The sequence below is a fragment of the Schistocerca nitens genome, unplaced genomic scaffold (genome assembly GCF_023898315.1).
Source record: "Schistocerca nitens isolate TAMUIC-IGC-003100 unplaced genomic scaffold, iqSchNite1.1 HiC_scaffold_327, whole genome shotgun sequence".
Classification (NCBI taxonomy): domain Eukaryota; kingdom Metazoa; phylum Arthropoda; class Insecta; order Orthoptera; family Acrididae; genus Schistocerca; species Schistocerca nitens.
In genome coordinates, this window is record NW_026045861.1 from 1 (window position 1) to 23212 (window position 23212).

At 45.6% G+C, this 23212-nt stretch overlaps 1 protein-coding gene across 1 annotated transcript in view; it reads right to left on the reverse strand.

Moving 5' to 3' along the window:
• Window positions 1-433: 433 nt before the first annotated feature.
• The window catches only part of LOC126226587 (speckle-type POZ protein-like), a gene marked incomplete at its 3' end in the record, with an annotated part of 55305 nt that continues 32526 nt past the window's right edge, over window positions 434-23212 (reverse strand). The window contains exon 2 of the mRNA XM_049942229.1: window positions 434-1007. Coding sequence (XP_049798186.1) covers window positions 434-996 — 563 coding nt within the window. The remainder of the gene's footprint in view (window positions 1008-23212) is intronic.

Here is a 23212-nt window from a genome sequence, read left to right on the forward strand (position 1 = left end):
CTCTGTCACACACTCTCTCTCTCTCTCTCTCTGTCACACTCTCTCTCTCTCTCTCTCTCTGTCACACTCTCTCTCTCTCCTCTCTCTCTCTCTCTCTCTCTCTCTCTCTCTCTGTCACACCTCTCTCTCTCTCTCTCCTCTGTCACCACACACTCTCTCTCTCTCTCTCTCTCTCTCTCTGTCACACTCTCTCTCTCTCTCTCTGTCACACTGTCACACTCTCTCTCTCTCTCTCTGTCACTCTCTCTCTCTCTCTGTCACACCTCTCTCTCTCTCTGTCACACTCTCTCTCTCTCTCTGTCACACTCTCTCTCTCTCTGTCACACTCTCTCTCTCTCTCTGTCACACTCTCTCTCTCTCATGTCACACTCTCTCTCTCTCTGTCACACTCTCTCTCTCTCTGTCACACTCTCTCTCTCTCCATTTCTCTTACCTGGATCTCGCTGAAGTCACAGCAATCAGCCGACTCACTTCGACAACATCTTTAGGGTGGCTGCGCACCGCGTCAGCCCACCCCTGCGTGGCCAAGACCTGGGAGTTGGCCTCGACAAAGGCGACGGCCACTTCGGTGAGCCTGGGGCAGCAGTGCCTGACGGCGAGCACCGCCGTGGCCGCCGCGCTCTCCACGGCCAGCTCGGCGGCCAGCTGCCGCTCGCAGTGGGCCTTCAGCTCCAGCAGGCCGTACTTGTCGGCGGCCGCTAGCAGCTGCGCAGCCGTGCCGGGCGCGCTGGGGGCCCGCAGCGTGTACACGTAGGCCACCAGCTGCCTCAGCGCCGCGCCCTCCACGTCCGCGATGCTCACCACGCCGCTGCTGGCCTCCAGCGTGTCGTGGCGGAACATGGCTTCGAAGACGGGGCTCCTGGCTGCGAGGACGGCCCGGTGCACCACCAGCCGCGTCCGCCCCGCCACCAGCGTCACCAGCGCGCCGTCCTCCGCGTCCAGCAGCGCCCCCAGGTCCTCGGCTGCCGCCTCCTGGGCTTTCTTGCTGCCTGCCATGGTCGCCAGTTCTGCAAAACGGCGCCACTGAGCAGCCCTCTGTCCTTACATCTACACCTATGGTCTACAGACCAATATGAAGTGCGTCGCACAAGGAACATACCATTGTTCCAGTTATTAGGGATTGACAACCTGCTTATTGGCTCCTGTCTCGGGTTCTTCGGCCAACGTTCGGCTGATGATTTTTCTGACGTTTCGCCAGCACGAGTGGCTGGCATTGTCAAAGCTTCACCCTCCATTGCCGGTGGTGAACTGGAGCCGAGCTCGCGGCTGCAGACTATATACACAGGGTGTTACAAAAAAGTATGGCCAAACTTTCAGAAAACATTCCTCACACACAAATAAAGAAAATATGTTAAGTGGACATGTGTCCGGAAACGCTTACTTTCCACGTTAGAGCTCATTTTAGTTTCGTCGGTATGTACTGTACTTCCTCGATTCACCGCCATGATTTCATACGGGATACTCTACCTGTGCTGCTAGAACATGCCCCTTTACAAGTAGGACACAACATGTGGTTCATGCACGATGGAGCTCCTGCACATTTCAGTCCAAGTGTTCGTACGCTTGTCCGCAGCTCGTGGTCGTGCGGTAGCGTTCTCGCTTCCCATGCCCGCGTTCCCGGGTTCGATTCCCGGTGGGGTCAGGGATTTTCTCTGCCTCGTGATGACTGGGTGTTGTGTGATGTCCTTAGGTTAGGTTTAAGTAGTTGTAAGTTCTAGGGGACTAATGACCTCAGATGTTAAGTCCCATAGTGCTCAGAGCCATTTTTTTTGTTTGTACGCTTCTCAAGAACAGATTCGGTGACCGACGGATTGGTAGAGGCCGACCGATCCCGTGGCCTCCACGCTCTCCTGACCTCAACCCTCTTGACTTTCATTTATGGAGGGATTTGAAAGCTCTTGTCTACGCAACCCCGGTACCAAATGTAGAGACTCTTCGTGCTCGTATTATGGACGGCTGTGATACAATACGCCATTCTCCAGGGCTGCATCAGCGCATCAGGGATTCCGTGCGACGGAGGGTGGATGCACGTATCCTCGCTAACGGAGGACATTTTGAATATTTCCTGTAACAAAGTGTTTGAAGTCACGCTGGTACGTTCTGTTGCTGTGTCTTTCCATTCCACGATTAATGTGATTTGAAGAGAAGTAATAAAATGAGCTCTAACATGGGAAGTAAGCGTTTCCGGACACATGTCCACATAACATCTTTTCTTTATTTGTGTGTGTGAGGATTGTTTCCTGAAAGTTTGGCCGTACCTTTTTGTAACACCCTGTATGTACCTGGCGCGCCAACGTCCGAGGGCTGCTCCGCAGTCATTTCCGGTGCAGTTCTCCTCTTGCTACCTGCGACGGTCGTTCGCTCCAGTACGGAAAGTCAGGATCCGTTTACTGTGGAACTAGAAAAGGACAAGAAACTGCCATTTCTAGATGTGCTGGTCACAAGGGACGGCGGAAACCTGGGATACAGCGTGTATCGAAAACCGACACACACACGGACCGGTACATGCACAAACTGCCAAACCACCACCCCAGCCAGAAAAGAGGCATGATTAGTAAGCTCGTAACGAGAGCAGGACGAATATGTGAGCCGCAACACCTCAAACGAGAAATGCAACACCTGGAAACTGTCCTGAGGAGCAATGGGTACTGCACAAATTATATTAGAAGTGTAACAGAGCCAAACACTCGACGATGTAAGGAACCAGAAAATGAAATGTCGGGTACGGCCTTTCTGCCATACATTCCCAGAGTGACGGACAGAATCGGCCGTATATTGCGCAAACATGGCGTAAAGACGATTTTCAAACCGATACAGAAGATCGGCGAAGGAGAAAAGAGACCCACTTGCAATGTCGGGAATATACCGTATACCGTGCACATGCGGAAAAGTCTATGTCGGAATGACTGGACGATCAATTAACACCAGGATCAAAGAGCATAAGCGACACTGCAGGTTGGGGCAGGTGGAGAAATCGGCCGTGGCAGAGCACGCACTGAATGAGACCGACCACGTAATAAAATTCGCCGACACGGAAGTTCTGGCTGTAGAGAAGCACTATCACACGTGCTTGTACAGAGAAGCTGGAGAAATACAAAAACACGCGAAAAGTTTCAACAAGAAAGAGGAAAGCCTTAAGGTAAACGGATCCTGGCTTCCCGTACTGCAGCGAATGACTGCCGCACGTAGCAAGAGGAGAACCGCACCGGACGTTGGCGCGCCAGGTACATGTAGTCTGCGCCCGCGAGCTGGACTCCAGTTCACTATCGGCGATGGAGGGTGAAGTTTGGACAGTGCCAGCCACTCGTGCTGGCGAAACGTCAGAAAAAGCATTATATGAACGTCGACCGAAGAACCCGAGTCAGAAGCCAATAGGCAGTTTGTCAACAAGTGGCCACGAAAGCCTTAAGAGTTTTGTATTAGGGATTCTTCCCATTCCATTCACGTATCCAGCACTGCAAGAATGACTGACTGCCTCTGTGCATGCAGCAATTATTCTTATGTTATCCTCACGGCACCTATGTGAGGGATACATAGGGGGTTGTAGTAAAGGGTCATTATAATCATAAACTTACAAGTCCGGACGGGGTGGCCGAACTCTTCTAGGCGCTTCAGTCTGGAACCGCGTGACTGCTATGATCGCAGGTTCGAATCCTGCTTCGGACATGGATGTGTGTGACGTCCTTAGGTTACTTAGGTTTAAGTATTTCTAAGTTCTAGGGGACTGATGACCTCAGATGTTAAGTCCCATAGTGCTCAGAGCCAATTGAACCATAAACTTTCAAAACGCTGTAGAAATAACACCACTGGTCAGAATGACGTCAAACTGCAACAGAATATTATAGGAGAAGGGGGAAATGTACGGCAGAAGAAAAAAGTGTGAAAATTGATGAATAGATGGCGCTGTATGTGTCAGAATACACACACTACTCGCGATTAACATTGCTACACCACGAAGGTGACATGCTACAGACGCGAAATTTAACCGACAGGAAGAAGATGCAGTGAAATGGAAGTGATTAGCTTTTCAGAGAATTCACACAAGGTTGGCGCCGGTGGCGACACCTGCAACGTGCTGACATGAGGAAAGTTTCCAACCAATTTCTCATACACAAACAGCACTTGACTGGCGTTGCCTGATGAAACGTTGTTGTGATGCCTCGTGTAAGGAGGAGAAATGCGCACCATCACGTTTCCGACTTTGATAAAGGTCGGATTGTAGCCCATCGCGATTCCGGTTCATCGTATCGTGACATTCTTGCTCGCGTTGTTCGATATCCAATGACTGTTAGCAGAATATGGTATCGGTGGGTTCAGGAGGGTAATACGGAACGCCGTGCTGTAGCAGTCGAGATGACAGGCATCTTATCCGCATGGCTGTAACGGATCGTGCAGCCACGTCTCGATCCCTGAGTCAACAGATGGGGACGTTTGCAAGACGACAACCATCTGCACGAACAGTTCGACGACGTTTGCAGCAGCACGGACTATCAGCTCGGAGACCGTGGCTGCGGTTACCCTTGACGCTGCATCACAGACAGGAGCGCGTGCGATGGTGTACTCGACGACGAACCTGGGTGCACGAATGGCAAAACGTCATTTTTTCGGATGAATCCAGGTTCTGTGATGGTCGCATCCGTGTTTGGCGACATCGCGGTGAACGCACATTGGAAGCGTTTATTTGTCATCGCCATACTGGCGTATCACTCGGCGTGATGGTATGGGGTGCCATTAGTTACACGTCTCGGTCACCTCTCGTTCGCATTGACGGCACTTTGAACAGTGGACTTTACATTTCACATGTGTTACGACCCGTGGCTCTACCCTTCATTAGATCCCTGCGAAACCCTACATTTCAGCAGGATAATGCACGACCGCATGTTACAGGTCCCGTATGGGCCTTTCTGCATACAGAAAATGTTCGACTGCTGCCCTGGTCAGCACATTCCTCAGATCTCTCACCAACTGAAAATGTCTGGTCAATGGTGGCCGAGCAACTGGCTCGTCACAATACGCCAGTCTCTACTGTTGATGAACTGTGGTACCGTGTTGAAGCTAAATGGGCAGCTGTATCTGTACACGCCATCCGAGCTCTGTTTGACTTAATGCCCAGGCGTATCAAGGCAGTTAATACCGCCAGAAGTGGTTGTGTCTATTGCTGCTTCACCTCTTCATGCAATAATAGATAACTGTTTGGTTACTCAGTGCCAACTGAAGTATTGTCTGTATGTGAATTGCTCGTGTCACTGAAGGAACTTATTATTAGGAAAGGAATAGAATGAAGTTGACATTAACTGTGACATTAACTGTCTTGTATTAAAGTGATGTATTTCTATTCCTTCGAAAATCTTCGAAAATCAGGTAAAGTTTTGGAAATTTGTGGTAAGGTCTTACGGGACATCGGTCAATAAGCTTACCCACTACTTAAGCTAACTTAAAGTAACACACACCCATGCCCGAGGGACGACTCGACCCTCCAACAGGGGGTGCCGTGACAAGGTGCCGTGACAAGGTGCCGTGACAAGGTGCCGTGACAAGGTGCCGTGACAAGGTGCCGTGACAAGGTGCCGTGACAAGGTGCCGTGACAAGGTGCCGTGACAAGGTGCCGTGACAAGGTGCCGTGACAAGGTGCCGTGACAAGGTGCCGTGACAAGGTGCCGTGACAAGGTGCCGTGACAAGGTGCCGTGACAAGGTGCCGTGACAAGGTGCCGTGACAAGGTGCCGTGACAAGGTGCCGTGACAAGGTGCCGTGACAAGGTGCCGTGACAAGGTGCCGTGACAAGGTGCCGTGACAAGGTGCCGTGACAAGGTGCCGTGACAAGGTGCCGTGACAAGGTGCCGTGACAAGGTGCCGTGACAAGGTGCCGTGACAAGGTGCCGTGACAAGGTGCCGTGACAAGGTGCCGTGACAAGGTGCCGTGACAAGGTGCCGTGACAAGGTGCCGTGACAAGGTGCCGTGACAAGGTGCCGTGACAAGGTGCCGTGACAAGGTGCCGTGACAAGGTGCCGTGACAAGGTGCCGTGACAAGGTGCCGTGACAAGGTGCCGTGACAAGGTGCCGTGACAAGGTGCCGTGACAAGGTGCCGTGACAAGGTGCCGTGACAAGGTGCCGTGACAAGGTGCCGTGACAAGGTGCCGTGACAAGGTGCCGTGACAAGGTGCCGTGACAAGGTGCCGTGACAAGGTGCCGTGACAAGGTGCCGTGACAAGGTGCCGTGACAAGGTGCCGTGACAAGGTGCCGTGACAAGGTGCCGTGACAAGGTGCCGTGACAAGGTGCCGTGACAAGGTGCCGTGACAAGGTGCCGTGACAAGGTGCCGTGACAAGGTGCCGTGACAAGGTGCCGTGACAAGGTGCCGTGACAAGGTGCCGTGACAAGGTGCCCTAGACCGCGTTGCTACCCGTGTTGCCAAAAATCAGGTTTTCTGCCAGTAATTTGCGTCGTACTTGCACTATGTTTCGACCGTATAACCCGCAATCTCCATCAGCTGGTACGCCTGGGAAATACTACGGGAGTGTCGTAGGACCGTTGCTGTTCACAGTATACATAAATGACCTTGTGGACGACATCGGAAATTCACTGAGGCTTTTTGCGGATGATGCTGTGGTATATCGAGAGGTTTTAACAATGGAAAATTGTAGTGAAATGCAGGAGGATCTACAGCGAATTGACGCATGGTGCAGGGAATGGCAATTCAATCTCAAGGTAGACAAGTGTAATGTGCTGCGAATACATAGAAGGAAAGATCCCGTATCATTTAGCTACAATATAGCAGGTCTGCAACTGGAAGCAGTTAATTCCATAAATTATCTGGCAGTACGCTTTAGGAGTGATTTAAAATGGAATGATCATATAAAGTTGATCGTCGGTAAAGCAGATGCCAGACAGATTCATTGGAGGAATCGTAAGGAAATGCAATCCGAAAACAAAGGAAGTAGGTTACAGTACGCTTGTTCGCCCACTGCTTGAATACTGCTCAGCAGTGTGGGATCCGTACCAGATACGGTTGATAGGAGAGAGAGAGAGAGAAGATCCAACGGAGAGCAGCGCGCTTCGTCACAGGATCATTTAGTAATCGCGAAGGCGTTACGGAGATGATAGATAAACTCCAGTGGAAGACTCTGCAAGAGAGACGCTCAGTAGCTCGGTACGGGCTTTTGTTGAAGTTTCGAGAACATACCTTCACCGAAGAGTCAAGCAGTTTATTGCTCCCTCCTACGTGTATCTCGCGAAGAGAACGTGACGATAAAATCAGAGAGATTAGAGCCCACACAAAGGCATACCGACAATCCTTCTTTCCACGAACAATAAGAGACTGGAATAGAAGGGAGAACTGATAGAGGTACTCAAGGTACCCTCCGCCACACACCGTCAGGTGGCTCGCAGAGTATGGATGTAGATGTAGATGTTGCTGCTACTGGCCAACACGTAACTTCGGACGGAGCACTCGACGCAACGCGGGAGCGATGACGTACGGCCTAGCCTCAAATAGACGTAAATACTGGACCCAGCCCACACTGAATTCAGCCTCAGGGAGCACCTGATGAAGATTGCGAATTATGTGATAGAAACATCGTCCAATTACGACGCAGATTACAGGCAGAAAACCCGATTTTCCAAGATGACAACCCCAGAGTAATTTAAAGTGACAACAGGGAACGATCTATTGATACGTAATCAGCATGGTTCTTGTGCAACGCAGCTAGCTCTTTATTCGCACGAAGTATTGGCCGCTATCGACAGGGGATCTCAGGTTGATTCCTTATTTCTAGATTTCCGGAAAGCTTTTGACACGGTTCCTCACAAGCGACTTCTAGTCAAGCTGCGGGCCTATGGGGTATCGTCTCAGTTGTGCGACTGGATTCGTGATTTCCCGTCAGGAAGGTCGCAGTTCGTAGTAACAGACGGCAAATCGTCGAGTAAAACTGAAGTGATATCAGGTGTTCCCCAGGGAAGCGTCCTGGGACCTCTGCTGTTCCTGATCTATATAAATGACCTGGGTGACAATCTGAGCAGTTCTCTTAGATTGTTCGCAGATGAAGCTGTAATTTACCGTCTAGTAAGGTGATCCGAAGACCAGTATCAATTGCAAAGCGATTCAGAAAAGATTGCTGTATGGTGTTGCAGGTGGCAGTTGACGCTAAATAACGAAAAGTGTGAGGTGATCCACAGGAGTTCGAAAAGAAATCCGTCGGAATTCGATTACTCGATAAATAGTACAATTCTCAAGGCTGGCAATTCAACTAAGTACCTGCGTGTTAAAATTACGAACAACTTCAGTTGGAAAGACCACATAGATAATATTCTAGGGAAGGCGAGCCAAAGGTTGCGTTTCATTGGCAGGACACTTGGAAGATGCAACAAGTCCACTAAAGAGACGGCTTACACTACACTCGTTCGTCCTCTGTTAGAATATTGCTGCGCGGTGTGGGATCCTTACCAGGTGGGATTGACGGAGGACATCGAAAGGGTGCAAAAAAGGGCAGCTCGTTTTGTATTATCACGTAATAGGGGAGAGAGTGTGGCAGATATGATACGCGAGTTGGGATGGAAGTCATTAAAGCGAAGACGTTTTTCGTCGCGGCGAGATCTATTTACGAAATTTCAGTCACCAACTCTCTCTTCCGAATGCGAAAATATTTTGTTGAGCCCAACCTACATAGGTAGGAATGATCATCAAAATAAAATAAGAAAAATCAGAGCTCGAACAGAATGGTTTAGGTGTTCGTTTTTCCTGCGCGCTGTTCGGAATGGTAGAGAGATAGTATGATTGTGGTTCGATGAACCCTCTGCCAAGCACTTAAATGTGAATTACAGAGTAGTCATGTAGATGTAGATGTGCAAATTTCTCTTATATGCTCATTACCTACAAAGAATATCGTAGTGAATCACATGATTAGTACCGTTGAGCTCTTTACGAGTTCATATACAGAACGCTTTCATTCGTTAAAAAATGGCTTGGCAGTAAGAGAGATGTAGTCACCGACAACAGACCCACTTCAAGAAAGGCTCCAATAGTTACTTTGTGACAAACTGTCATTCCCCAATCGCTCATTCAGCCGTGGGGCAAAACACAAATTTCGGTGAGTAGTTGTAACAGCAACCTCAACACGTGTGGCAAGCAAAAGCTGGCAAAAGTTGTCCATCACAGGTGAACTACAACACCAAGATATCCGTTCTACGTCCAATTCGTGGCATAGGTTAGTTGGCACAAACGATCAACAACACAGTTTTCAAGATTTCGCTTTTTATTGCAGCACCTTCATTTTGCAGAACATGTCTTCAGAAGGGGCTGAGACCTAATTTCTTTAATTTCTAGCTGCAAAGCAGTGTGGATCATGAAGGCTTTCAAAACAGACATCTAACGCAATATTAGGAGGGGCTTGTGAAGCAACAACCTCCTGCAGCATTACTTTTCCTCAACAGAAGTTCTCGATACCATTATTATTTTTCGAATTGTGGACAGGTCAGTATTATCTCAGTCGCTTTTCTGAAAACTTTCATATAATTTTATACGCATTATGTTATATTTCAAGCTAAAATTTATGAAAATGAATTGCTTTATGAAACGTTTTAGTCTGTGTTATAATCGATAAGTACTAGTTCTGAATATACAGCTCAAATTATTTTTTTTACAAACAGTTGAAATTACGAACCCCTGGCACACTGAAATTTCTGTTATTAATTACGCAGTACTGTACTACTGTGTTTGTTTCTGGATTCATTTATGGAACAATAACTGAAAATAACAAACTACTAGAAATTCTTTTGTTAAGAAAAATTGTAAACTCTTTGGAATATGGTTATTTCCGCAGAGTGCGAGCGTCGTAAGCATGCCTCTGATGTGATCGGACGTATTTTTGTATTTTGTGCGGAAACTGTAATTTCAGCATTGTTAACATAAAAAAAAGACTGCATGACATACTAAAATGTGAGAAAAATATATTAACGTAAGAACAAAAATTCTGCAGCAAAAGTCTTCAAATTTTATGAATCCAACCGTGAGGATATAAAATATGACATTTTCAACTTCAAGAATCGGACCTCTAGACAACAAGAACTGGAGCCATCTCAACATGACAAGCTAAGTAAACTTGAAAGTTTATTGTAATCTTCGCTCCTCTCAAATCTTCATAAAAGACTAATGTGGACAATAGATGGAATTAGCAAGCAGGGGGGAGATTACAGACTGCAGGAACTAAAGTCGAGCTAAAAGACTTAGGCTTCAAATCACTGCATGTATGTAGAAACACGACCAGATTTTACGACTGGAATCTGTATTACTCCGCTCTTAATGACTAGTCCTGTGTGTTGTTATGCAGAAGTTGGCATACACAATTAACCATCTGCTAATGAAGCCTTGGTAACTGCTCAATGAATGGTTCTCTGTAGTGAATCAGGAAGATCGGTCGTAATTTGTTATGGTTTGTAAATTGAATTTGCTATTATTTTATTCCTTAGGTTACAGTTCAACTACACAGTTCGAATTTTCGCCAGAATCGGAAATACGACATACGAGGGTCACTCCAAAAGAAATGCACACTATTTTTGTAAAATACAGTTTTCATTCTGCATGTGTGAAAGTTTTACAGTGTGTAGATACATCCTTCCCGCTTGTTTTCAAACTTAGTTCAACTTGTTCCCGTGAGTGGCGCCGTCACAGCATGTCTTCAAGACGGCTGCTACACTTGACGCTCGTCAGAAGCAACGTGCTGTCATAGAACTCCTGTGCTGTGAAAACGGGGCAGTGGGAAACATCCACAAGAGGTTGAATAAGGTGTATGGAGATGCTGTCGATCGCAGTACAGTTAGTCGGTGGGCAAGCAGGTTACGTGACGAAAGCGGGCACGGCAATATTGAGGATTGTCCTCGCAGCGGCAGGCCTCGTACTGCACACACTCCAGACAACGTGCAGAGAGTTAACGAATTGGTGACTGCTGACAGGCGCATCACAGTGAACGAATTGTCACACTACGTTGGGATAGGGGAGGGAAGTGTTTGCAGAACACTGAAAGTGTTGGCGTTAAAAAAGGTTTGTGCCAGGTGGGTTCCCACTATGTTGACAGTGGCTCACAAGGAAACAAGAAAAACGGTATGCAGCGAACTTTTGGAACACTACGAGAATGGTGGAGATGAATTTCTTGGAAGAACTGTGACAGGTGATGAAACATGGCTCCATCATTTTTCACCACAGACGAAGAGGCAATCAATGGAGCGGCGTCATGCAAATTCACCAGAGAAAAAAAATTCAAAACCACGCCCTCTGCTGGAAAAGTTATGGCTACGGTGTTTTTCGATTCCGAAGGACTCTTGCTTGTGGACATCATGCCAAGTGGAACCACCATAAATTCTGATGCATATGTGAAGACACAGAAGAAACTTCAAGCTCGACTGAGTCGTGTTCAACCACATCGGCAAAAGCAGGATGTTTTGCTGTCGCACGACAATGCACGGCCACATGTCAGTAAAAAATTACATGGAAGCGATCACAAAACTCGGATGGACAACACTGAAACACCCACCTTACAGTCCTGACCTGGCTCCATGTGACTATCATCTCTTTGGAAAACTGAAAGACACTCTTCGTGGAACAAGGTTTGAAGATGATGACTGCCTTGTGCACGCTGCCAACAGTAGCTCCAACAGGTTGGTCCAGAATTTTACCGTGCGGGTATACAGGCTCTGGTTCCAAGATGGGGTAAGGTAGTTGAGAGGGACGGAAATTATGCGGAGAAATGAAAATATTGTTCCTAAAGGATGTATCTACACACTGTAAAACTTTCAAACATGTAGAATAAAAAAAGCACTCCGTCTTCAGACCACAAGTGGCCCATCGGGACCATCCGAGCGCCGTGTCATCCTCACAAGGGAACGTCCCCATCGCACCCCCCTCAGATTTAGTTATACGTTGGCACAGTCGATAGGCCTTGAAAAACTGAACACAGATCAATCGAGAAAACAGGAAGAAGTTGTGTGGAACTATGAAAAAATAAGCAAATTATACAAACTGAGTAGTCCATGCGCAAGATAGGCAACACAATGGGTTGGGTAAACACACGAGCGCCGTGGTCCCGTGGTTAGCGTGAGCAGCTGAAGAACGGGAGGTCCTTGGTTCAAGTCTTCCCTCGAGAGAAAAGTTTACTTTTTTTTAAAGTTATGATCTGTCCGTTCGTTCACTGGCGTCTCTGTTCACTGTAATAAGTTTAGCGTCTGTGTTTTGCGACCGCACCGCAAAACCGTGCGATTAGTGGACGAAAGGACGTGCCTGTCCAATGGGAACCGAAAACATTTGATCGCAAGGTCATAGGTCAACCGATTCCTCCACAGGAAATCACGTCTGATATATTCTATACGACAATGGTGACGGCATGTGCGTCACATGACAGCAATATGTTGTCGACCCACCTAACTTGTACACTTGGTGAATGGGTAAAAAGATTCTTCTACCTTGCCCGATTTAGGTTTTCTTGTGGATGTGATAATCACTCCCAAAAAAGTGATGAAAACATGAGTTTGTCACATAAACTGCAACAAATGAATGCAACAGTTTCACAGTCGCACTGTTTTCCCTGTGCTCTGTCAAAACATGTTTTTAACGTTTTCAAATTTTTTCGTGCTGCATATGTCCAAGGAAATCTGAACATGTCCTGGAATATTGGAGAGCGAATTTGATTGTGTGTGAGCGCCTGAACTTTGATAATTGTCTGAAAATAAATAATTAAACTTTACATTCGAGGGAAGACTTGAACCAAGGACCTCTCGTTACGCAGCTGCTCACGCCAACCACGGGACCACGGCGCTCCTGTGTTTACATAAGCCATTATGTGGCCTATCTTGCACATGGACTACTCAGTTTCTAGTTTCTATATTTTGCTTATTTTTTCACAGTTCCACAGAACTTCTTCCTGTTTTCTCGATTGATCTGTGTTCAGTTTTTCAAGACCTATCCACTGTGCCAACTTATAACTAAATCTGAGGGGGGTGCGATGGGGAGGTTCCCTTGTCAGCTGAGGATGCGGATAGGAGGGGCGTGTGGTCAGCACACCGCTCTCCCGGTGGTTTTCTTTGACCAGACTGTAGAATAAAAGATGGAAATAAAAAAAAAATAGTGTCCATTTCTTTTGGAGTGACCCTCGTACATTACTGCAATCTTAATTTTGTGTTGAGATTGGCTGGCTCACATTCTAACGTGAACTAGTCTCGTGCTTTGCTACATGTTATTCTGTCAGACCATCTAATTTCTTCCCGCTCTGCATATAGAAATCAACTGTAATCAGTTTGCATGTTCGGCCGAAAGAAATCTATGCATTCAGCGATTGTCATCTGCTACTCACAACCGACCTATGTATGATTCATCGTTTCGACTTTCCCTCGTCCACCGCGTGCCGATAACAGACTACGGAGCGTTCAGCAGCTGTCTCAATGCGCGCCATGTTGTGTGAACTGCGCTATCTTAATGTCTACTTTCCGTCTGTGTCCGTTGCGAGTGTGTGACAAGTTACTGCACTGGCTTGTCCGTACAAAATGTCCGAAAATGAGAAGCAGGGTCGTCTTAGAATGCACAGTCCGGAATTTATCTTAGAACAAAGTCAGATAAGGAACACCATTGCGAAGCAATCACGTTAATAACGTAAGACAATATTTTCGGATGGAAAGGCAGAATGCAGGGCCTCTTATTTCCATTAATAAGGTAGCCGAGAGGACTCCAGTGGCGTTAAGAGTAACCAGAACAACCGTTATAAATATAGGCAAGGAACAAAATGAAAAACTGAATACACATTCCGGACCACCAAATCTTAAATTCAGGACCGCCACGTATTGGAACTCTAGGAAGCAAACGATGCGTATAGAATTCACTTGAACAGCCAAATACTGAATGTAACTAAAACCTATAAATCTTGCAAGGGAAAGGTATTGAGGGAGGTAAGACTATAGAATAAAAATTTGCACCGGACTGGCAGCGAAACTTGCCAATTTTTCACGGGTTGTGATAGCAGCTCGTAACACAGTGCTGCTTTTAATAGTTGAGGAGCGCCGGAACAAAACCCGATCTGTATCCACTTTTGCTGTATTCGCGTGTTTGAGCTGTAGGGGGAAATGATGTTGTGGTCTTCAGTCCTGAGACTGGTTTGATGCAGCTCTCCACGCTACTCTATCCTGTGCAAGCTTCTTCATCTCCCAGTACCTACTGCAACCTACATCCTTCTGAATCTGCTTAGTGTATTCATCTCTTGGTCTCCCTCTACGATTATTACCCTCCACGTTGCCCTCCAATGCTAAATTGGTGATCCCTTGATGCCTCAGAACATGTCCTACCAACCGGTCCCTTCTTCCTGTCAAGTTGTGCCACAAACTTCTCTTCTCCCCAATCCTATTTAATACCTCCTCATTAGTTATATGATCTACCCACCTTATCTTCAACATTCTTCTGTAGCACCACATTTCGAAAGCTTCTATTCTCCTGTTGTCCAAACTATTTATCGTCCATGTTTCACTTCCATACATGGCCACACTCCATACAAATACTTTCAGAAACGACTTCCTGACACTCAAATCTATACTCGACGTTAACAAATTTCTCTTCTTCAGAAACGATTTCCTTGCCATTGCCAGTCTACATTTTATATCTTCTCTACTTCGACCATCATCAGTTATTTTGCTCCCCAAATAGCAAAACTCCTTTACTACTTTAAGTGTCCCATTTCCTAATCTAATTCCCTCAGCATCACCCGACTTAATTCGACTACATTCCATTATCCTCGTCTTGCTTTTGTTGATGTTCATCTTATACCCTCCTTTCAAGACACTGTCCATCGCGTTCAACTGCTCTTCCAAGTCCTTTGCTGTCTCTGACAGACAATGTCATCGGCGAACCTCAAAGTTTTTATTTCCTCTCCATCGATTTTAATACCTACTCCGAACTTTTCTTTCGTTTCCTTTACTGCTTGCTCAATATACAGATTGAATAACATCGGGGATAGGATACGACCCTGGCTCACTCCCTTCCCAACCACTGCTCCCCTTTCGTACCCCTCGACTCTTATAACTGCCATCTGGTTTCTGTACAAATTGTAAATAGCCTTTCGCTCCCTGTATTTTACCCCGGCCACCTTCAGAATTTGAAAGAGGGTATTCCAGTCAACACTGTCAAAAGCTCTCTCTAAGTCTACAAATGCTAGAAACGTAGGTTTCCCTTTTCTTAATCTTTCTTCTAAGATAAGTCGTAGGGTCAGTATTGCCTCACGTGTTCCAACATTTCTACGGAATGCAAACTGATCTTCCCCGAGGTCGGCTTCGACCAGTTTTTCCATTCGTCTGTAAAGAATTCGCGTTGGTATTTTGCAGCTGTGACTTATTAAACTGATACTTCGGTAATTTTCACGTCTGTGAAGACTTGCTTTCTTTGGACGGGAGTATTAGTACATGCTGGCACAAAATAACATTCAGCACAACGCGACATCAAGTGTTTTATGGTGTGTTTCTTCTTTTTATAGCTTGTGGAGCTTTTTAGAGATCACTATTTGTTACCTTCTGCATTAACAGCAAATCAGGATTTTTCCGTTTTTTGCTCCGGCGCTCCTCAATCCTGGGTACAGTTTGTTGTAGCAAATAAAAAAAACTGGTGCTTCGATATTCAAAAGTAGTTGTAAAATGCAGATTCCTTTTCCTCCAGCTCCTTGTAGTGCGTGTGAAATTATTCTTCTGTTCCAGGCAATGACAAGTTTTGGACGCACACATTTTTGCCTCGGCTTGTACTTCTGTCATCCTTCTCTAATATACAAGCTATCCCTGCTGGCTGCAAACCCATTTGAGTCCGATAAATGTCATTTTCGTACAAACGTGGACTCCAGCATCCACGTAGATACGCTACCGCGCTGTGAATGTGTACTTGGCGTGCGATTACACTTGAGAAAATAACGTTAGGAAGGTGGCAATTCCCGCGGAGGAACAGTTGATATCACGTGACAAGAACTGACTAGACGCGTCGTGCCGTCACGGACAGGGTGAATTGGCCTTTGCGGTGTGTGGCGGAGGGCACTTGGAGCTCCACTGTAATTCTGCGCCCCACTGTTGCGTCAGGCTGGCTCCCACACATTTCCCTCCCTCCTTCCCCCTCCCCTCTCCCCCACCTACCCAGCCGGCAGGTTTCGGCGAGTCTAACTGCATTGCGTCAGCTGCGAGGCGAAGTCAAGGTCTCACCGACTGCACGCATGTGTGTGCCGGCGAAATTCGCGATCAAGTTTGCGTTGCAAGTAAACGCCACGGGGGCATTTATGTGCCAGATACTCACGAAGCCTCACATCAGACACAGTAATGACAAACCGGAAATCACAATGACTACGTATTGCTTTTTGATTTGTAATCACGTAAAACACACTGCAAAACTGAACACGGATTACCGTGTATCGATAAGCGCCAAAGAACCTCGCACCATTACCTTAACGGGTTCCAACAATTTCACATAATGTACAAGGTCTTTTACGATTCATGTCACACACTTCTAGACGTATACTCTGTTCTTCATAAGAATAAACCGGATGTAAACATTACGCCATGCATTCTTCCGCGTTTGCTCGAATCTCGTTGGATTTCGTTTCACGTGGAGCGAAAGCCAGGCTGTGACCAGTACAGTCAAGTACAATCGCAAGGATGCGTTTTATGCAGTGTTGCACGCACATAGACTGAGCGATAATGTGCAGGAAACAGGTTTACTGCGCGTTAAACTTGGACAGCACTGGCTAACCGACGGTCCATCTAGCCTGCAATGATGTGAGCGGTTGCAGTTCAGATGTAAAACGAGACGGGCAAAGAAAGAACCTAGTTTCCAATATCATTTAATTTTTAAAAAGAATGGAATAATATTCGGCGAAACACCAGCGCTATTACGCGCTTCTACATCTCCGTCTACGTGATTACTCTGCTATTGACAAAGTGCCTGGCAGAGGGTTCAGTGAACCACCTTCATGCTGTCTCAACCGTTCCTCTCTCGAACGGCACGCGGGAAAAACTAGCACTTAAATTTTTCTGTGCAAGCCCCGATTTCTCTTATTTTATCGTGCTGATCATTTATTCCTATGTATGTGGGTGCCAACAGAACGTTTTCGCGATCGGAGTAGAAAACTGGTGATTGAAATTTCATGAGAAGATCCTGTCGCAACGAAAACGCCTTTGTTTTAATGGTAGCCCCTCCAATCGACGTATCATGCCTGCGGCACTCTCTGCCCTATTTCGCGATAATACAAAACGAGCCGTCCTTCTTTGTATTTTTCGATGTCATCCGTCAGTCCCACCTGATGCGGATCCCACACCGCACAGCAGTACTCTAGAATAGGGCGGACAAGCGTGGTGTAAGCAGTCTCTGTAGTAGACCTGTTGCACCTTCTAAGTGTTCTGCCAATGAATCGCAGTCTTTGGTTTGCTATACCCACAATATTATCTATGTGATCGTTCCAATTTAGTTTATTTGTAATTCCTAAGTATTTAGTTGAATTTACAGCGCTCAGATTTGTGTGACTTATCGCGTAATCGAAATTTAGCTGATTTCTTTTATTACTCGTGTGAATAACTTCACACTTTTCTTTGTTCAGGGTCAATTGCCACTTTTCGCACTATACAGATATCTTATCTAAATGATTTTGATTATCTGATGACTTTACGAGACGGTAAATGACAGCATCATCTACAAATAATCTAACACGGATACTCACATTGTCTTCTATGTCGTTAATATACATCAGGAAGAATAGAGGGCCTAGAACACTTCCTTGTGGAACGCCGGATATCACTTCTGTTTTACTCGATGACTTTCCGTCTATTACTACGAACTGTGACCTGTGTCAGGAAATCACGAATCCAGTCGCACAACTGAGGCGATACTCCATAGGCACGATGTTTGGTTAGAAGAAACGTGTAAGGAACTGTGTCGAATGCCTTCTGGAAATCTAAAAATATGGAATCAGTTTGACATCCCCTGTCGATAGCACTCATTACTTCATGAGTATAAAGAGGTAGTTGTGTTTCACAAGAACGATATTTTCCGAATCCGTGCTGACTATATGTTAATAAATCGTTTTCTTAGAGGTACTTCATGATGTTCGAATACAGTATATGTTCTAAAACCCTACTGCAAATCGACGTTAGTGATATAGGCCTGTAATTCAGCGGATTACTCCTACTTTCCGTTTTGGGTATTGATGTGACTTGAGCAATTTTCCAGTCTTTAGGCACGGATCTTTCTGTGAGCGAGTGGTTGTATATAATTGCTAAATACGGAGCTATTGTATCGGTATACTCTGAGAGGAACATGTCTGGTATACAATCTGGACCGGAGACCTTGCCTTTATTAACTGATTTAAGCTGCTTTGTTACACCGAGGATATCTACTATGTTTATCATCTTGGCAATTGTTCTTGATGGGAATTCGGGAATATTTACTTCGTCTTTTTTGGTGAAGGAGTTTCGGAAAACCGTGTTTAATAACTCTGCTTTAGTGGCACTGTCATCAGTGACTTCACCGTTGTTATCGCGCAGTGAAGGTACTGATTGCGTCTCGCCACTGGTATGCTTTATGTATGACCTGAATCTCTTTGGGTTTTCTGCCAGATTTCGAGACAGAATTTCGTTGTGGAAATTATTAAAAGCATCTCGCATTGAGGTACGCGCCATATTTCGAACTTCTGTAAAACTTTGCCAATCTTGGGGATTTTGCGTTCTTTTAAATTTGGCATCCGTTTTTCGTTGCTTCTGCAACAACGATCTAACCCGTTTTGTCTACCATCAGTTATTAATTTATGTGGTACATATCTCTCAATTGCTGTTGATACTATCTCTTTGAAAACATTCCACAACTTTTCTACACTCACATGATCAGATCGGAAGGAGTGAAAACTGTCTGTTAAAAAGACGTTATGAGCATTTTTATCAGCTTTTTAAAATAGATATACTTCGCGTTTCTTTTTGGTGGTTGTAGGTGTTACGGTATTCAGCCTAGCAGCAACTGCCTTGTGGTCGCTAATGCTTGTATTCGTCACAATACTCACTAATTGTGCAGGATTATTTGTTGCCAAAAGGTCAAGTATGCTTTCGCAACCATTTACGCTTGGAGTGGGCTCATGAACTAACTGTTCAAAATAATTTTCTGAGAAAGCATTCAGTACAATTTCGGATGACGTTTTATGCTTGCCGCCGGCTTTAAACGTATAATTTTTCCAGCATATCGAGGGTAGATTGAAGTCACCACCGACTATAGTTGTATGAGCGGGGTACTTATTTGAAATGAGACAAGTTTTCTTTGAACTGTTCAGCAACTATGCCTTCTGAGTCGGGGGGTCGGTAAAACGATCCAATTAATAGTTTAGTCCGATTGTCAGGTATAACCTCTACCTATGCTATTTCACACGAACTATCTACTTCAATTTCGCTACAAGGTAAACTACCTCTGACAGCAATAAATCCTCCACCACGAACTGCATTTAATCTATCCTTTCTGAACACTGTTAGATCGTTTGAAAAAATTTCGGCTGAACGTATTGCCGGCTTTAGCCAGCTCTGTGTACCTACAACTATTTGAGCTTCAGTGCTTTCTATTACGGCTCGGAGCCCTGGTTCTTTCCCAACACAGCTACGACAATTTAAGATATCAATCGTTTCTGCACCTACCTTACTGTGTTTTACCTGCCCACTTTTAGACGGACGTCCCTTCTGTGGCCCCCTGAGACACTCTAACCTAAAAAACCGCCCAGTCGCTTCCACAGAGTCCCGGCTACCCGTGTAGCCGCCTCCTGTGTGTAGTGGACTCCTGACCTGTTCAGCGGATCCCGGAAACCCACCAGCAGACGCTTCTAATCACAAGAACCCCTTCAGTGGTCCAGTCTTCCTTTATTTTCACACGTAGAGTGCCATTCTCGTAAATGTAGCGGATCAAGTTGATACATCTGTAATAAATGTCGACATCGAATTCTGATTACAAACAAGAGTGATGAAAATTCCTAACTTAAACGCAGTGTAATTTTTATGAGCGAGCTATGAGTGATGCTAAAGCATACTGCAGGGATTTCGCCGTACTGTTGAATACTGAAGCTACTGAAGGTATTAATTGAAGGGCTTATTTCAATAGTGGTACAAGTCCGTAACCTCCACTTTTCTGCCTATAATGCTTCTGAATTAATGATCCAAACAAACAGAAAGAAAGGTTCATTTCTAGTAACAAGCCATATGCTTGAATATTACTGGTATCTCAACTGCAGATTTTTCAGCGTTCATTTAACTTTAGGACTCTGTATCTGACAATGAACAAAAATGGACTTGTACCACTATTGAAATAAGCCCTTCAATTACAGTCAGTCCAAAAGAAATTCACACTACTTTTTTTTAAATCCATCTTTTATTCTACATGTTTAAAAGTTTTACAGTGTACAGATACATCCTTCAGGAACAATATTTTCATTTCCCCACATAATTCCCATGCATGCAGAGCTGCATCAAACCAGTCTCAGGACTGAAGGCCACAACAACAACATAATTTCCATCCGTCTCAACTGCCTTATGCCATCTTGGAACCAGAGCCTATATAACCGCACGGTAAAATTCTGGACCAACCTGTTGGAGCCACTGTTTGGCAGCGTGCACAAGGGAGTCATCATCTTCAAACCTTGTTCCACGAAGAGAGTCTTTCAGTTTCCCAAAGAGATGGTAGTCACATGGAGCCAGGTCACGACTGAAGGCGGGTGTTTCAGTGTCGTCCATCCAAGTTTTGTGATCGCTTCCACGGTTTTTTCACTGACATGTGGCCGTGCATTGTCGTGCAACAGCAAAACAGCCTGCTTTTGCCGGTGTGGTCGAACACAGTCGAGCTTGAAGTTCCCTCAGTGTCGTCACATACGCATCAGAATTGGCACGATGTCCACAACCAAGAGTCGTTCGGAATCTAAAAACACCGCAGCTTTAACTTTTCCAGCAGAAGGTGTGGTTTTGAATTTTTTTTTCCTTGGGTCAATTTGCATGATGCCACTCCACTGATTGCCTCTTTGTGTCTGGTGAAAGATGGAGTCATGTTTCATCACCTGTCACAATTCTTCCAAGAAATTCATCTCCACCATTCTCGTAGTGTTCCAAAAGTTCGCTGCATACCGTTTTTCTTGTTTCCTTGTGAGCCACTGTCAACATAGTGGGAACTCACCTGGCACAAACCTTTTTTAACGCCAACACTTTCAGTGTTCTGCAAACACTTCCCTCCCCTATCCCAACGTAGTGTGACAATTCGTTCACTGTGATGCGCCTGTCAGCAGTCACCAATTCGTTAACTCTCTGCACGTTGTCTGGAGTGTGTGCAGTACGAGGCCTGCCGCTGCGAGGACAATCCTCAATATTGCCGTGCCCGCTTTCGTCACGTAACCTGCTTGCCCACCGACTAACTGTACTGCGATCGACAGAAGCATCTCCGTACACCTCTTTCAACCTCTTGTGGATGTTTCACACTGTCTCGCTTTCACAGCACAGGAATTCTATCACAGCACGTTGCTTCTGACGAACGTCAACTGTAGCAGCCATCTTGAAGACATGCTGTGACGGCGCCACTCACGGGAACAGGTTGAACTAAGTTTGAAAACAAGCGGGAAGGATGTATCTACACACTGTAAAACTTTCACACATGCAGAATGAAAACTGTATTTTTACAAAAATAGTGTGCATTTCTTTTGGAGTGACCCTCGTAATTGTATAATGGTTCAAATGGCTCTGAGCACTACGGGACTTAACTTCTCAGGTCATCAGTCCCCTAGAACTTAGAACTACTTAAACCTAACTAACCTAACGACATCACACACATCCACGCCCGAGGCCGGATTCGAACCTGCGACCGTAGCGGTCGCGCAGTTCCAGACTGAAGCGCCTAGAACCGCTCGGCCACTCAGGCCGGCCAATTGTGTTGAAAGTTTGCATGATTTAATGTAATGCTTTAGAGGTATTTTCAAACTACTTTCAATATTTGAAAAAGTAAGAACAATAAATACTCTGAATTTATACAAATTTTTCTTACTAATACCTTAATTCAGTATTAGTCTACCTAAGGCAAAAAAAAAAGTTATGAGGCTAGAGTTAAAAAAAATCGAAAACTTAAGGTTTTATGGGGTAAGTCATATAAAAGTTAAAAGGGAAACTAGAAAGGGTTGTTTGGAAGAAAGGTATTCTTGTAAACATATTCGTAGCATTTAAGTCATAAACCAAATAGTGTAACGTGCCAATGTGAACATGAAATGTATCAACTACTGATACAGCTAAGTACAAAATGGCTCTGAGCACTATGGGACTTAACATCTGTGGTCATCAGTCCCCTAGAACTTAGAACTACTTAAACCTAACTAACCTAAGGACATCACACAACACCCAGTCATCACGAGGCAGAGAAAATCCCTGACCCCGCCGGGAATCGAACCCGGGAACCCGGGCGTGGGAAGCGAGAACGCTACCGCACGACCACGAGCTGCGGACGGTGCAGCTAAGTACAGCTTATGATAAGAAATGACATCCTTATCTGCAGACTTCTAATTGCACTTGCCAACGATGTATGCGTTTTGCCAAGGTACTGATCCTTCCACAGAAGTAGTTGCAAAACGTGTCTCTGATGTCACAACCACGGTTGCTACCTCCTAGTCCCACGTTTTCCATAGTTTCCAGAGAACAGGTTAAAGTATTTTCCAACCGATAGCCATCAAGCTTCCACATAGAGTTATGCAGCACGCAACAAATTTTCATGATACTTTCAGCCAGGTTAATATTAACACGTATGGCCGTGTGGAAAATTCGCCACTTGTTAGCAAAGATGCCAAACGAACATTGTACTACACGCCTTGCTCTACACAGCCTATAATTAAAAACTCTTCTCGAGAATGTGAGTCATTTGCTTGCAAAAGGACGCATCAAGTGTGTATCGAGAGCAAAACCTTCGTCACCTATAAGTACGAAAGGCACATTTTCATTGTTTCGTTCATTAGTCAAAGGCTTCGCGTCTGGAAGAGGCAACCTTCCGAAGTTAGTTCCTTGTAAAATATTGGAATCACCATTGTGTACATATCCTCCTATATCAACGTATCGGAAGCAATAGTCACTATCAGCAATTGCCATAAGCACTACGGAATGAAACTGTTTATCACAGAAAATTCACTTCCATTACTCCAAGGCTTCAATAGCCGCACGTGCTTACCGTCAAT